Raw genomic sequence first — 16,698 nt, forward strand, 5'->3', positions numbered from 1 at the left:
TCTCACACGAATTGTCAAATTTTGTAGATCGATTTACTCGCCTTAGGGCAAATGTGGAACGCTGATTTTTGAATGAGGAATTCTTTACTACATATAGAACATGCCTACGAAGAATTAGGTATTTATGTCATGTAGGGGCTGAGCTGTGGATGCTGCGAATATAGTCGAACGAACAAAAAATAGTTAAAAAACAGGGGGTTAATCGGCGTATATCTCCATATGTGTAATTTGACTCTTAGGTGACGATATCTCAAGAATGGTAGCTTTTTTCAAAAATTGCAAAGACCATTCTTTTAGTTAATTTTTAAATCAACAGCTTTTACTTTAGACGGGTTTTAATGGCCTTACAGAAAAAAATCCATAATTGAAATAATTGAAGATGATGACAGAAGACCTATGCCCTGATTTTAAACAATATGTTGACCGAACAGAAGGAAGTGGTTATTCGGAAGGCAATGCAAGACAATTGAATCCAGGATGTAAATCAGGTCGTCTCGATATTGCTCATTTTTCCAAGAGAAAGAACAAACGGAAATATGTATATGCTCAAAATTCACGTATTTTCTAATACAAAGATTTATTCTTTAAAGGCGGATACGATTAGGTCCAGAGAAATGCACAAATTATCTGTATTGGTCTACTTAGACAAAACAAGTAAAAAAGTGTCAGTCGGCTTTACCGACAGAGATATACCCTCCACCAATGTGAAGTGAAACTTTCATCTACGGACATATCGAATGTATTTAGGGTCACTTCAGAATTTTGTGGCCTTTTTTTGAACATTTGAACTTGTCGACAAAAATGGGTATTAGGAATTAACTGCAATAAGACACAAATGTTGAACTTTTGCGGGGGAGGTACCCTTAGGGAGGACTGATATGGGCCATTTTAGAAGTTAAACTAAATTTTGACAAAATATTAGGAGAACCAAAGTTTGGACCTAATTGGTTGCCCTATTCAAGTGATATCGTCCTAGCATTTTAGTGACATTTTTTAAATATTGGGGAGAAGTACCGGAAGTTGAGGACCGATATTGCCCCACGAAACTAAGTTTGGATAAAATATGATGAAGACCAAATGTTGGACCAAGCCGGTTGAACAGTTCGAGAGTTATCGTGATCGCCACATACGGTGATAACTTTCGGGCTGTTTTTCAAGAAATATGGACTTGCCTCTGAAAAAACTTTTACCGTCGTAATTGAGGCAGCGAATGCAAATCGCTTCAAAAATCAAAGTGATTCGAGAGCAGGTCTTAAAGTGAACTTATCCGAAATTTTGTGTGAGAGTTACCAGAAGGATTAGACAAATATAGTCCATATTCGAACCTGATCTACATCTGGTAGATATATTAGGATGTGCAGAGTATGGATTACATCGGTCACTCCTTTCAAGATTTATCGTGCGCACAATTTTTCCGAACATTTTTGAACTTTTGTGAGAACGGACCGATACGGTGTATCTTCGAAATTAAACTATATTTGGACAAAATATTACGAAGGCCAACTTTTGGCAGATCCCTTCGAGATTTATTTTGTGCTTCAACCACTACACACGGTGTCATAGGGTTTTTTTTCCACCTTTCAGGCTATTTGCTCATGAAGTATGGACTTGCTCCTGATGAAACTTGTACCGTCGTATGGGGGACAGTGAATACAAGCTGTTAGGCCATGTTTATATTATAGCCTTTTTCAGGGTTAACCTTCTTTATGAGGATTTGTTTGACGTATATGTAATGGAGATGACATTTAAAACCCAGTGGGTTTGTTAAATCCGGTTATATATAAACGTACTATTACAACAAAAATCAAAGCAGGTCCTAAACTGAACTTTTCCAACATTTTATGTGGGAGGTACCCGAAGGAGTGGATCTAGTGAGTCCATATTAGAACCTCATCTAAGTCTTGTAGAAATTTCACGATGTAAAAAGTATGGGCCAAATTGGTTACTCAATTCAAGAGTTATCGTGAGCACAAATATTCCGAACTTTTGTGTGGGAGGTACCGGAAGGAGTAGACCGATATAACCCATCTTCGAACTTAAACTAAGTTTGGGCAAAATATTACGAAAGCCAAATTTTGGACCGAATCGGTTGATCCGTTCGAGAGTTATCGTGCGCTCCAGCCAGACAGACGGACGGACATTGCTAAATCAACTCCAAATTGTCTGAAACACATTTCGTTCAAACATACTTGGGGTCTAAAACCATTATTTCGATTAGGCACATTTTGCCCGTATGAAAGTGTATATACCCTCGTTAGCATAAATGCTGAGGGTATAAAGACAGGAGAACCTACAGTCAATAAAGCAGTATCATCTTTTTTAAAACTGATATCAAAGACTACTACTAGATTCTATCACAGAGAAGTTCCGGATATTTTGAGGCAGTGGATCCTCCTCAGTTGTACACAAAAAGGCTAAAAGTTTCAACAAAGAAATGTCAACAAAAAAGTTCGAACGAATTTATATTCGAATCGTCTTAGTGAAACAGGTCATAAATGTATGCTCAATAAACTGTGGGTTACGTATTTTTACATTTCAAAAAAATACAATACCAAAAGACCACACAGCTTCTGAAATTCTGAAAAAAAAAAAATTAATTTGTTTCCAAAAATATATTTCTTCTCTGTCTTAAACACGATGCTACAAATTTTCGATATTTTTTAACACCGTTTCATTTTATAACGTTTTTTGCTTCTCCTTTAAAGTTATAGTTTTGTGGGTTACGTCTTCGGGCATTTATGGTGACGATATATACAATCGTTAGCATAAAGGGTATAAAAATCAAAAACAGAGTTAAAAAATTAATTAATTACTATTGATAAATATAAAAATAGTAGCGTTTATTCAGATATTGAAACTTAAACTATCTACAAACTACATAAAAATATTCCACTTTTTGAACTCTAACTAACTTTTTCAATTTTTTTAAAAAACAAAATACTTAATTAACTGATCCCCGTAAATCATAATCTATTTTTATTCGTACCAAAATCTTATAGTATATGCGCTTATTACTATCTTAGCCTAAAAATAACTTGGAAATTCTTTTATCTAGCTCGTGTTCTCAGAAAATATTTGAAACATTTAGCACAGGTTGTGTTTTTTTGTACGGATTTCAACAATGTATAACTTTCATCTTAGGAATCAATACTTCCCGAATATGGGCCTTGGAAGTTCCAAAAATACCTAAAATTTCCTTCAAAATTATAAATATTTTTTCTACGTAGATAACTGCTTGTTAAGACTTTCTCCTAAAGACAGGTATACATCTCGGGTACTGAAACAATTGTATTTTAATATTTCTTGTAAATAGACGGACTTTAATTATTATTATTTGTAAAGTAAGATAGCTTAATATCATTTTTGTTGTTTTCAAATTTAAAAACGACAAAGATTTTTTTAAGTGGGAAGAAGAAAGTAAGAAAATGAAAACTAAACATCATTGAAATCAGTACAAAAAACATTACCTGTATTAAAATTTTGATTTTTGTTTCAAAAATTTTCTGAGGCCGGAAGTTAAATCTAATTTAAAGCAGCAACTTATCACAAACAATCATTTTCCAGAAATCGTTCAATATCCCAAATATTATCCACCATATCATCACTATAAAAATACAAATTTCTCAACATTTCCAAGTGATGCTGATTGAAATACTGATTTTCCTCTCTTACAATAAAAACTCCATAAACATGCAGGGATCTGCTTTTCAATTTATTTTCCATTTGCATTGCAATCGAATGTAGGTAATCGCAAAATGTAGCACCACAAAGGCAAATAGTTTTTAAAAGTGATGTGGACGGTGTTATGGAAACAGCAGCTAAATCTATCACAACTAAGGCGGGTAACAACGACCAATCATGTAAATCTAATAACTTTTGTGTTATTTCATCAATGGACATATAATTACTATTAAATAAAAATATTTTTGTGTATTAGAAATATATGGGGTGTATTATTTTAAAGGGATAAACTTACATTACTATTAAACGTTTCATTTGTTCTTTTGTGATTTGCATTTTCTTCATTGGCGACAGACGTGAAATATCAAATTTTCGGCATGTTAACATTAATACCAATGAGCCGTTTTGTACTTTCCTTAGGCATATCTGTAAGTGAAAAAAATACTGCAAATTTATAAAATTGTATAATATTTTGTAGCTTTCTAGGTAAGACAATTATAAATAAATTAGCACAGGGAGGTCCTAATTAATGCTGAAAGAAAATTGTGCAGTAAAAACTACCATGAGCGCAATGGGAAAATATGCCAAAATTTGGTGCGAACGGACACCACCCAGTAACATTGGGTACCTAGCAATTATCATTAAATATCGGATAAAAATAGCTATTTCCGACATTTGTCTGTCCGATTTTAATTTTGCATCTTGCACGCTTGTTTCATAATATGTTAAGGATATGAAAATTGAATGTTCCAGCTCCATAACTGTTGGGGAAGAAAAAGAGGAATGATGGAGATGTTCGCCTCCATATGTAAATACACTGCACCCCGGTTAACTACCTTTTATAAAATTCCAAAAAATTGAGGCAGTTATGCGGGAAAGGCAGTTGTGAAAAGGACATGTTATGAAGGACTTGGGCGTCAAGTTCTTTCACCCTAAATGATCACGACATGTTACAAAGGAGTTTTAAAACAGGCGTTTCCAGTAGTGAGAAGCGTTTTCGGAGAGGCAATTTCATCACGATTTTATAAACCTTTGTACACTTCAAGTCATCAAAACGTAATTAAAAAAAAAAATGCGAATATCCTGTATGGGCCGTCATATTCTACAGTGGTAAATATTCTCTAAAATGTATGGGAATGACTTATGTGTAAAAAATACGACTAAAGGAGACAGTACGCTTCCAAAAATAAACTTGTTCAAAGAAAAAAAAACAAGATTTGTTAGGTATTACACCTGATTTTTTAAAGAATCCTTGCCAAAGCAGGATATACGGGTGTATCCTTAATCAGGAGGGATATACTTTTACTGAAAGTACTTAGTTTTCAATATAGAGTGAATATGCATTAATATTCTAATACAATCTTTCTGTATTCCCAAGTTTTAAAATGGGGTTCTATTCAAATGAGCCAAATTTTTTACTTTATTTTGTTTTCCTTGTATCAGGGTCCCAAGGACTACCTATGGTGAAAATTTCAGCCCGATCCGAGAGGTGCCCCTAAACGAGACTTAAGCCAAGCAGTTAAGCAGAGAGGTAGATAACCGGGGTGCAGTGTATATGAAACCAACCAGAGTAGGAACATGCATGTACCATATCGCCATATCGTTATAATCAAAACAAAAACATATACGGGTGAACAGCTAAGTCCCGGTCCACACTAGCGTGAATTTCATTAAAAAAATTTAATGAAATTAGGTGTTCTTAAATCGAATTCCCCACTACAGTAATTTTATGATTTTACTCTACCATGGAGGTCGATCTAGAGACGCATAATTTCATGCAATTTTTTCAATGAAATCACTCTAGTGTGGACCGGGACTAAGAAGCTCAGCCAGCATTACATTTGAATACATTTCACTGTAAATCTGTCATATTTTAGTTCTTACCTTATATAGATCCTCGAGATAGTCATCCGAATTCACAACAGTTAACATTTTTTTAATATTTTTATTTATTAAATTCATTGTTTTATTTTATTTACATTTCCCGTTGCGCGCTCTCACTCGTAGTTAGTCGAAGTAATAACGTAAAGTGGAGAAATAACATTGGAATTATTAAAAGCGTAACGTGATACACGAATATAGATTTTGTATTACAGCCTGTTTTGTGTAGATTCGTTCCAGAACTAGAAAGTTTTTACACATTTAACACCCCAAACAAACAAAACAAAAAGTTTGCATCCGCGGATGCAGTTAAATCACTAGAACAATTGCCGCTGGAGTACATCTTTTCCTATGAATTCACCTATGAATTTTACAAGAGAGTGCGCAGCTAGGATGCACTCCATTTTGCTTCCACGGCACACAGCTAGGATGCACTCCATTTTCGATCCAAATCACAGTCTAAAAATGCTATAAAATGCAAGCCATTGCAAATATCCCAAAATAAAAAAATAGAGTGCTTATCGTGTAAAACAATAATAGCTTTGTTCCTTTACTTTTTTAATGGTAAAAAGAGAAAAGTGTCAAAATTGCTCAAAATTGCTCTCTCATGAACATTTTTACCAGAAAAGTAAAGGAACGGAAAAATGGTAGATCTGGCAGCAATGTCAAAAAGAAACATAAAAAATCAATTTTTGCCTTTTATTTCACAGTTTTTAATTTAGTTTTGTCAGCGTTCGACTTTTTCTTCTGTTTTTCGTCCATTTTCTTTTTCTTTGTGAAATAATCGTCAAACAAAAGTCGAAAAATCAGTTCTGCCATTTTTTACCTGCAGAAATTTTGCTTGTAGCCTGTGGTAGAAGAGAAATCCATTTTCGTTCTCTCTCCACTCTCACTCTCTTAAAAATTGCTTCCAGTTTTGCCACTTTTCGGGGTTAACCCTGCGTTTACAAATGACAGGACAGTTGACTTCATGTATTGATTGTCAAAATCCCACAACTTGCCTGTGTGACGTAGGCGGTCCACACTAGCGTGATTTTCATTAAAAAATTTCATGAAATTAGGTGTTCTTAAATCGAACTCCCCACTACAGCAATTTTATCATTTTACTCTACTATGGACGTCGATCTAGAGACGCATAATTTCATATCAAAATTTCAGTGAAATTACTGTAGTGTGGCCCGGGACTTAAATCGAATTCCCCACTACAGCAATTTTAGGATTTTATAGGCCGTTTACATATAACAAGGTTAACCCAGTGGGTCTGGGTTTCAAATGTCATTTCCATTGTATATACTTCAAACAAATCCTCATAAAGAAGGTTAACCCTGCAAAAAACTATAATATAAACGCCGTATAACTCTACCATGGAGGTCGATCTAGAGGCATCATTTCATGCAATTTTTTCAATGAAATCACTCTAGTGTGGACCGGGAATCAGTTAATAAACATTTGTGTTGTGAAATTCCTATTTTTTTCCTAATAAAAATTATTGTGTATGTGTGTTGTATGATTGTGTGCGTGTGTATGTGTGAACAAATGACGCAAAATGCAAATGTAAACTTCATTTATTTCTAGGATTTCGTAAAACGAAATCATATAAGGTGCTAATCTAAAAAGGCTTTTAGATTTATAAAGGGCATAATATCTAAGTCGATGGTCAGACTAGCAAGGTTTCATGAAACCAATTTCGTTAAAGTTTCTTTTCAAATTTCGTTAATGTCCACACACGTTAACGTGAAATTTAAGATCTTTGCGTGTCCTCTTTATTTTACCATTCGCGTTTGTTGTGTTTCTCATACCAATAAAAACAAAAAAAGACATAAATAAACCAAAAAACAACACAAAATAACTAACATTAATAATTAAATTAATATTAATAGTTAAATTTTCACTATTTCATTAATTAAATGTTTTTATTAAATATATTTATGTTTGTTTTGTTGTTAACGTTTGCTTGAGAAAATAAAAATGAAAGAAAATTGAAGAAAAAATCTTGCAACGAAGAACAAGAAGAGGCAACACAACAAACACAGAAAACCATGTACATGGGTTTCACTACTTCATACCCCTCGCCTATAAACTTGACGTCGCCATGTTGAAATCGTGCTAGTCTGACCATCGACTAATACGATCAATAGCAAAAGTCTAAACAACGACAAACTCAGTCGCAACGTTTGGTCCCGGTCCACACTAGCGTGAATTTCATTAAAAAATTTCATGAAATTAGGTGTTCTTAAATCGAATTCCCCACTACAGCAATTTTATTATTTTACTCTACTATGGACGTCGATCTAGAGACGCATAATTTCATATCAAAATTTCGGTGAAATTACTGTAGTGTGGCCCGGGACTTGGTACTTTTTGAGCAGAGTTGGATTTTCTTGCACAAACATCGAATACAATACTGCACTTTTGGCGTATTGTGCCGGATTTAAAATAAACCCAGACGTGAGAGGATTTAATTTTGTATGGCAAATCAGTAGTGCGATTCTGTAACTCTCTACCGATGGAATTAACGACAAATGTCGATAGTTAACCATATTTGTCGGTAAGTGCTATTCTGTATACAAATTTTACCGATTTTTATGTCGGTACTTATCGAAAATCATCGGTCAGTTACCGACGAAAAAAAGGAGTCGTTAAGTCTACCGATATAAAAGAATTTTCATATTTTAAACAAACAAATCAATGAAATTCAATTTTTTTAAGAAATGATTTTGGAATATATTTCATTGCAAATCATGGTACAAATACACAGGTAGCCGCATCGGCAATTGTTGGTAACATAAGGTGTCAAAATTTGACATCAATTCAATGCAGTTGACACATTATGTTACAATCAGCTGGCATGATAATGCTACCTGTATTATTGTACTTACTTACTTACTTATAGGGCGTTTATACTATTAAAGGTTAACCCAGTGGGATTTAAAGATCCAGTGGGTTAATCTTAACCGTTTATATATGCCTTTATGAGGATATAAATGAATGACAGCTGATTTTTGTTTGTGTATACATTCAAAACATCAAATCAACTTTCATAACTTTAATTATTTATTTAAATTAAAAAACTGAAAACTAAATATATATTTGTCGGAAACGCGTCGGCTTTTGGATGTGAACATATTGCCAGTTTCCTGCGCACTTGTATGCAAGATCGTATAGCGGATGAGCTGGAAAAGAAAAACAAACGAAAACGTGTTAACTGGAATTTTGAAAATTATGTGCAGGAGGTTTGTCGTGCTGGTCATTTGTTTTTGAATGCTCATGGTGGTGGATTGGATAATGTTCATGAATGTGATAAATGTTTCAGGTGATAAATATTGTAAAGAATCCCGCTCAGAACATGTAAATACAGATTTCGGCATATGTATGTAGCTGGTGATGACTATTGAAACTTTGGATATAATGGCGGAAAATATGTCCACCTTCCTTATAGTGTTACATGGAATTGGAAATCGCTGGTGTGTCCTAACAATGCCTATATTTGCTCTGTGTCCGAACCTGCAAGAAGCTACCATTTTTTTACTACGATAGCATTTTTTCCTTTATGTTATGTTGTGTGTGATTCAAATTGTAATTTAAAAGCGTGTTTTTTATTCATAATAAAATTTATAATTATAATCGTCCGGATCTTAACTGGCTAACATCACTTGTGTTAACACCCATGCAGGTAACGCATCGACAACCGGTAAAACCTTTATTTCCTCATAAATATGGTCCACTGGTTGAGGAGGCACCCTGATAGAGACCACACAGCGGCATTCTGGCAGGTCTGTCCAGCTAAACCTTTTAATTACGCTACAGATCAGGTAGCAATTTTTTGGGTGGAGGTGGGGTCCCATAGATGAAGAAGCCTATATATTATGTGATGGTTAATATAATACTTAGGAGTCGGAATAGGCAAAAACTTCTGTGAGGAAATAGTCAAGTTTTTATTCTAAAGCGAATATCCCTATCTTTAGTAAAGGATATTCAGTTTCTCGCAATTAGGGCCGCACATGTTGCGAGTCCTTAAACTGCACTCTTTTACAAATTTTGTGTGGGAGGTACCCGAAAAACGAATCCGAATTTGTCAATTTTCGTTTTTGTGATGTTTTTGTAGATTCTGAAACTACAATGTTAATAGATAAGAAAAATCCAAAAACTAGCAAAATCCTGAAAACCTAAAATAAACCTAAAAATGTGACCTTTGACCGCGGTTTATTTCAAAATCCCTCCAGCGATTTTCCGCTTGTAACACATCGAAATAGTCATCGAAGACCCTATAATGTATATACATATATACTTCATCAAGGAAAAATTCTAAGTCGATATAACAATGTCCGTCTATCCGTCTGTTGAAATCAAGATTGGCTGACTTCCGTGTCGTCAGTTGCTTTGTGTTATTTAAATTTCGTCAAATATTTCAGTTGCACATTCATATGCGAAAATGCAACTAAATGTAAAAGAAATAAAAATGATACATGTTTGATTTTTACTTGCGATAAATATGTGTATTTTTGACGTTTTTAAACACGTAGCTTCGCAGTTGCTAAGTTCAACGGAGTTAAGAAACATAATACTTCGCAGATTTTCAGTCATTTGTAAAGCAACTGACGATACGAAAGTCAGTCATACAGCTTGCAATTTTTAAGATAGAGCTTTGTAATTTGGTATAGAAGTTTGTATTACTCCTAGGATATTTGGTATTGCAAATGGGCTACATCGGTCCACGTTATGATATAGCCCCCATAGAACGGTGCCACCCGATTTTCGGTATTTTTAATGTTTTAGCTTCATTATCACATCGATATGGCTGAAATTTGTTACTTAGTGTTCGTTGGGGGTATTAAACTTTCCCCCGAGTTTTAAGCCTTTCTTACTTGTTTTTGGATTTTTCTCATCTATGAGCATTGTAGTTTCAGAATCCGGAAGAACATCTCTGGTGTAAGCACCTTTCATTTAAAATTAGTTAAGGCACACCGTGTAATACGGTGTACAATGTTTGGACCAAATCGGTTTGTGCCTTCGAGGGTTACCTTACGCACTACTCATTTTAATTGGTAGTGGCAGGCTTTTTGGAGCTTTTGGGCCATTACTTCTGGAAGTATGGACCCGAAAAAATTGCCCACGTGAAGAACTTGTTGAAAAAAAGTTCAAAACGATCCGAGACGAACTTTTCCCAAATTTTGTGTGAAAAGTACACGATGTATACCGATTTAGTCCATATTCAAATCTGATCTATGTCTGTTTATGACCAATGTTCAAAGTTATGACCAATTCGGTTACTCCCTTCGAGTTATCGTACGCACCATTTTTGTGTGGAAGTTTCCCGTCTAAATTTGCCCAAAATATTACGATACCGAAAATTTGAACAAAATCGTGGGCTAAATCAACTCCAAATATTCTGAAAAGGATTTCGTCCAAACATACATGGGGCTCAACATCGTGGTATCTGGAATGTTTTCAATAGTTGTTGATGTAGCAACGCAAATATGTTCGTTTGTTTATTATTACATTACAGATCATTCTTATTTTATTCAGTTATCTAGTCCTTGTGCCTCTGTATGTACACAGATTCAACCTGGAGTGGCTGCCGCCATAAAGAATGAGGAGACACGTGAGTAGGTTTAGCTGCAAATGCAGTGTGCCGTACCATCAATTTGGGTCCAATATGAAATGACGGCATCGTTCGAATTATAAATGTGCTAAAACCACACGTGCTTGCCTTGACGTTCTCGCTTGTACCTTTGGATCTCTTTTTCAAGATTCTGAAGATATCTCCTGACGTGTCTGGGTACTAGATCGTGACAATATCTTGTTCTGCAAAATCTTCGTCTTCACATGACGTTTTCCACTTGTGTCATTAGAAAGCACCCTCTTGCAGTCCTCAGATTGACATTCTGGCAGGTTTGAATATTCTTCCACTGCGTAGCGCTAACATTTGCTTACTACGCCGCATAGCTTACCACATTGATTTGGACTATTGCTTTGTAAGAGGTCAACAAGGTTTGTTTGTCTGCCCATCAAGTGTTGCCGGCCAGCGACTTAAGAACCATCTTCCTAATTCGCAAGTGTTGCTTGCGCGAAGGACTTAAAAATTCTGTCAAACGTTAGACCCAATATCTTGAAGGAGTTATTAATCACAATCAGGGACCATCGTCCAGTATGTTCGGGCTCCTATTTCTGACGAGCCTGGGTGGGGAAACCTTCCAATCGGGACGGTGTCAATATTTCGGGGTTGTTATTAGTCAGACATCAATGTAGTTGAACGAATCGAGATACAACGATTGCGATGGCTAGGCCATGTTATAAGAATGAGTGATGATGAACCCGCTAAAAACGCGTATAAATACGGGCCGCATGGAGGTTCTCGCAGATCTGGTAGGCCAAAGCTTCGTTGGATCGAACACGTCAAACGAGATATCAGAAAGCTACATATCCCAGATTGGGCAAATACTGCAGCAAACAGAGAGGATTGGAGACTTTTTCTTTGTTCGGCTTATAGAACAAATGTTCTGTAAAAGGCCAGCTAAGTAAGTAAGTATTGGTCAGACATCAATTTAAGAATTTTTCAGCAATTTTTTTTTCAGATTTACGATCGTTTCTTTCTTGTATTGTACTTTTCCTGCGAAAAAAAATAGAAGTGCTTATTTATTTTGTTATGTAAATATATAAATATTTATTTATGTACTTACATCTCTTGAAATTCATCTCAAAATTTCCTCTTTTTAGACATTTTCTTATTATTATTGGTGCGCATTTTTTGACAAATAAAATGTAAACAAAACAAATGAAAACAAACGCTTGCAACTTTTCGTATAATGGGAAATGAGTTGCATTTTTTAGTACAAAAACAGTGTTGTATTATATTAGTACCCGGATTTCGTGCAGGATCTCAAACAAATCCGGTCATGAAAAGATTTAACTTTGTATGGTAAATCTTCATAAATTTGATGAGATTAGGCAAACAAATCCTGATAATGAAGGTTAACCCTGCAAAAGGCTCTAATATAAACAGCATATTAGCTGGCCCATTACAGAACATTTGTTCTATAGGCCGAACTAAGAAGAGATCTCCATTCCTCTCTATTTGTTGCTTTGCTCTCTGGAATACCGCGCCTTTTCATCTCAACATCCACTTGTTTGCGCCATCTATTCCTTGGCCTGCCAATTCTGCGTGCACCGCCATGTGGCATGTATTCATACGCCTTTTTAGCGGGTTCATCATCGCTCATTCTTATGATATGGCCTAGCCAACGCAATCGCTGCATCTCGATACGTTTAACAATATTCATGTCGTTGTATAGCAGATACAGCTCGTGGTTCATGCGACGTCGATATTCACCGTCAACGCAGATTGGTCCGTAGATCTTTCGAAGAATTTTTCTCTCAAACACACCAAGCACTGCCATGTCTGCTTGCGCAAGTACCCAGGCTTCGGAGCCATACATCAGCACGGGTAGTATCAGTGTTTTGTAGAGCGTTATTTTTGTTTGACGAGATGTGGCTTTGTTTTTAAACTGCTTACTTAATCCAAAGTAGCATCTGTTGGCCAATACAATTCTTCTTTTTATTTCACAACTGATGTCGTTTGTTGTGTTGACGGAGGTGCCGAGGTAGACGAAGTCTTTTACTACCTCAATATTATAGGAACCAACTTCCACAGTCGGTCCGAGCTCAATGGACGCATTGCGCGTCGACACCATCAACTTGGTCTTCTCACCGTTTACCGCCAGACCCACTTTAGCAGATTCTCCTTCGACCTTTATAAAGGTATCAGTTACTTCTTTTACTGATCGACCCATGATGTCTATATCATCAGCATAAGCAAGTAACATGTGACTATTGGTGTAGATTGTGCCACTTCTTTTGACGTTTGCCTCTCGTATAACCTTTTCTAGCAGGATGTTGAAGAGGTCACACGAAAGGCTGTCTCCTTGTCTGAAACCTCTTTTGGTACCAAACTCTTCGGAGAGGTTCTTTCCTATTTTAACTGAGGACCTCGTGTCAGTTAAAGTCATTTTACAAAGCCGGATGAGCTTTGCGGGAATACCAAATTCAGACATGGCTTGGAATACCTTTGAGCGCAGCGGACTGTCGAAGGCTGCTTTATAATCGACAAAAAGGTGGTAGGTGTCGATCTGCATCTCTTGGGTCTTCTCCAGGATTTGCCGCAGGGTAAATATCTGGTCAATGGTGGACTTGCCAGGTCTAAAGCCGCATTGGTATGGTCCAATAATCTCGTTGACCATTGGCTTTAGTCGTTCGCACAATATCCCTGACACGATCTTGTAGGCAATAGGGAGTAGACTTATGCCCCTATAGTTAGAGCATACAGTCTTATCTCCCTTCTTGTGGACGGGGCACAGGATACTCAGGTTCCAATCGTCGGGTACTCGTTCTTCCTGCCAGATGGTGCTAACTAGCTGATGAATACACCTTATCAGCGTGTCGCCTCCGGTTTTGAACAGCTCGGCTGGTAAGCCATCGGCCCCTGCTGCCTTATTATTCTTCAGCCGATTTATTGCTGTCTTTACCTCATCTTGGCTGGGCAGTATACATTCAATACCATCTTCTGGGATTGGGACTGTGGTATCTTCGTCTTCTTCGCTGCTATTGGATACCAACAGATTTGAAAAATGTTCTTTCCATATCCTGAGTATACTATCTGTATCAGTTACCAAATTACCTTGCTGGTCTCTACAGGAGGATGTGCCTGTACCAAAGCCATCAGTTTGATGCTTGACTCTTTGGTAGAATTTTCGGACTTCATTCTGGCTCCTGTACATCTCGATTTTTTCACACTCCCGCTTTTCCATCTCTCTCTTTTTCCTGCGGAAAAGACGTTTCTCCTCTCTCCTTTTCTCCCTGTATCTCTCTCGTGCGCTACGCGTTGCTACGGATTGTAAAGTAGCCTTATATGCCGCATTTTTCTCTTCGGTGGCAGCACGACACTCCTCATCATACCATGGATTCCTTGGTGGAGGTCTCTGGTATCCAAGTATGGATTTTGCGGCTGTTTGCATGGAGTGGGCAATGCTTTGCCATTGCGCTGATATGTTATCGGGATGGGGAGGGCTTTGATTAAGCAATTGGGCTAGTTGAGTGGAATATGCTGTGGCTATCTGTTGTGATTGCAGCTTACCGATGTCTAACTTTCGTGTTGTGTCTGCTCGTACTTTGTTTGCTACGTTTAAGCGGGTGCGTACCTTTGCTGCAACAAGGTAGTGGTCCGAATCAATGTTTGCGCCTCGGAACGATCGTACATCCAACACGCTCGATGAATGTCTTCCATCTATCACAACATGATCAATTTGGTTTCTTGTTTTCTGATCTGGAGACAGCCAGGTGCCCTTATGAATATCGAGATGATTAAATCTGGTACTGCTAACTACCATGTTTTTTGCAGCTGCAAAGTCTATCAGTCTCATACCATTGTCAGATGTTTCACTGTGGAGACTGAATTTCCCGACTGTTGGGCCAAAGATATTCTCCTTTCCAATTTTGGCATTAAAATCGCCTAGAATGATTTTAATGTCATGGGCAGGGCAACGGTCATATGTTTCTTCTAAGCACTCGTAAAATATATCTTTGGTCTGTTCGTCCTTTTCTTCAGTGGGAGCATGAGCGCAAATAAAGCTGATGTTGAAGAATTTAGCTTTTATTCGAATTGCAGCAAGTCTTTCATTCACTGGAGTGAAGCTGGATACAAGATGTTTTAGTCTCCGACTAACTACGAATCCACAACCAAACTCATGCTTTACGTCATGGCAGCTATAATACAGTGCGTCACCTTTAGGTGTTGTTGTGACGCCTTTCCCAATCCATCGTATTTCCTGTATGGCAGTAATATCGGTCTTGTACTTTTCAAGTACGTCTGCCAATGCGAAGACTGCACCTTCTCTATAAAGAGTGCGAACATTCCAGGTGCAGATTCGCAGATCATGGTCCTTAAAACGTTTGCGGGGTTCGTCAACTTTAGAGGGGTTTGTTTTTCTTTTCTTTCGTTTTTTCATAGTAGGCTGTTTTTTCTAGGGGAGGGTTACTAACCCGACGCCCAAACCCAAGTTTTTAACGTTCTTATGGGTGAACGCGCGGCACATGTTAGCTCACTACCTTTAACGGGTGTTAAAGGCAGTTCCCCAGGTGACACCACGGGGAGGTCAGTGTCCACTTGGGATGAAAGAGGGACCAAGATAAATCCTGGGCTTTGCCATGTTAAAACCGGTCAGGACCGTTCCTTGGTATCTTCCATCCCCTACGTCACCCACCTGTATTATTGTACCATGTTGCAAATAAAAAGATAAGCTAATGGGTACTTTACACGATATGTATTTTACATATGGGTTGTCACTTTGCGTATACATTTTGTATATAAAAAGTGACAACCCATATGTAAAATACATATCGTGTAAAGTACCCATAAGACACATTTCTTTAAGCATAAAAAACAAAATTCTGCGACATATGGAGGATCCTTTCAATCTAAATAATAGGAAGCTTATGACAAATTGGATGAAATTGGGGGTCATTTGGAAACCTCCAGAATTGCGGGAGAAGTCCCTGAGAAAATAATAACTATTTTCATATACAGTCGGACCTCGATTATCCGTGATGGTCGGGACCGGAGGCATTACGGATAATCGATTTTCCCGGATAATGGAGGCAATGCTTTTACGCAGTTTTTTTAAGATATTTTTTAAGTAAAAATTACATAATATTGTACAATAATGTGAAAATCTGCAATTTGTATTAAATTCGTTACGGTAATCCACTAAATTTTATAAGGATACATAATATCATCATCATCAGATTCATCTGAATGGACTTTGTCCCATGGTTTGTGTGATACCATAAATACACAAATTGTGTAATACGGGAGAATTTCCAGTTTTCGTTTGTTTACCTTCTATTTGCTTAATCAGATTAATTGGAAAGTGTGTTTTTACTCCCGGTCAATGAAGTTTACAACGAAAAATAGAAGAAATGGAAAAAGTCCAACATTTCTTTGCTATCACGGATAATGGAGGTTCCCGGATAATCGATTCACGGATAATCGAGGTTCAACTGTATAATAACGAACAAAATATTTTTAAGGATATATTCCGTAACAGTTGCTACCCATATAAAAATGTATTGGTGGTTTCGATT

General features: G+C 36.8%; 1 protein-coding gene across 1 annotated transcript; it reads right to left on the reverse strand.

The window, feature by feature from the left end:
• Window positions 1–3,524: 3,524 nt before the first annotated feature.
• On the reverse strand, window positions 3,525–5,778 carry LOC141396923 (uncharacterized). Its single transcript, XM_073972653.1, has 3 exons — window positions 5,566–5,778; window positions 3,977–4,107; window positions 3,525–3,907 (listed from the first exon to the last, which is right to left on the reverse strand). The coding sequence occupies exons 1-3, from the start codon at window positions 5,641–5,643 to the stop codon at window positions 3,544–3,546; spliced, it is 573 nt and encodes a 190-aa protein (XP_073828754.1). The 5' UTR covers window positions 5,644–5,778; the 3' UTR covers window positions 3,525–3,543.
• Window positions 5,779–16,698: the final 10,920 nt, after the last annotated feature.

Source organism: Musca autumnalis, unplaced genomic scaffold (genome assembly GCF_047663935.1).
Source record: "Musca autumnalis isolate F117 unplaced genomic scaffold, ASM4766393v1 scaffold_3, whole genome shotgun sequence".
NCBI lineage: Eukaryota > Metazoa > Arthropoda > Insecta > Diptera > Muscidae > Musca > Musca autumnalis.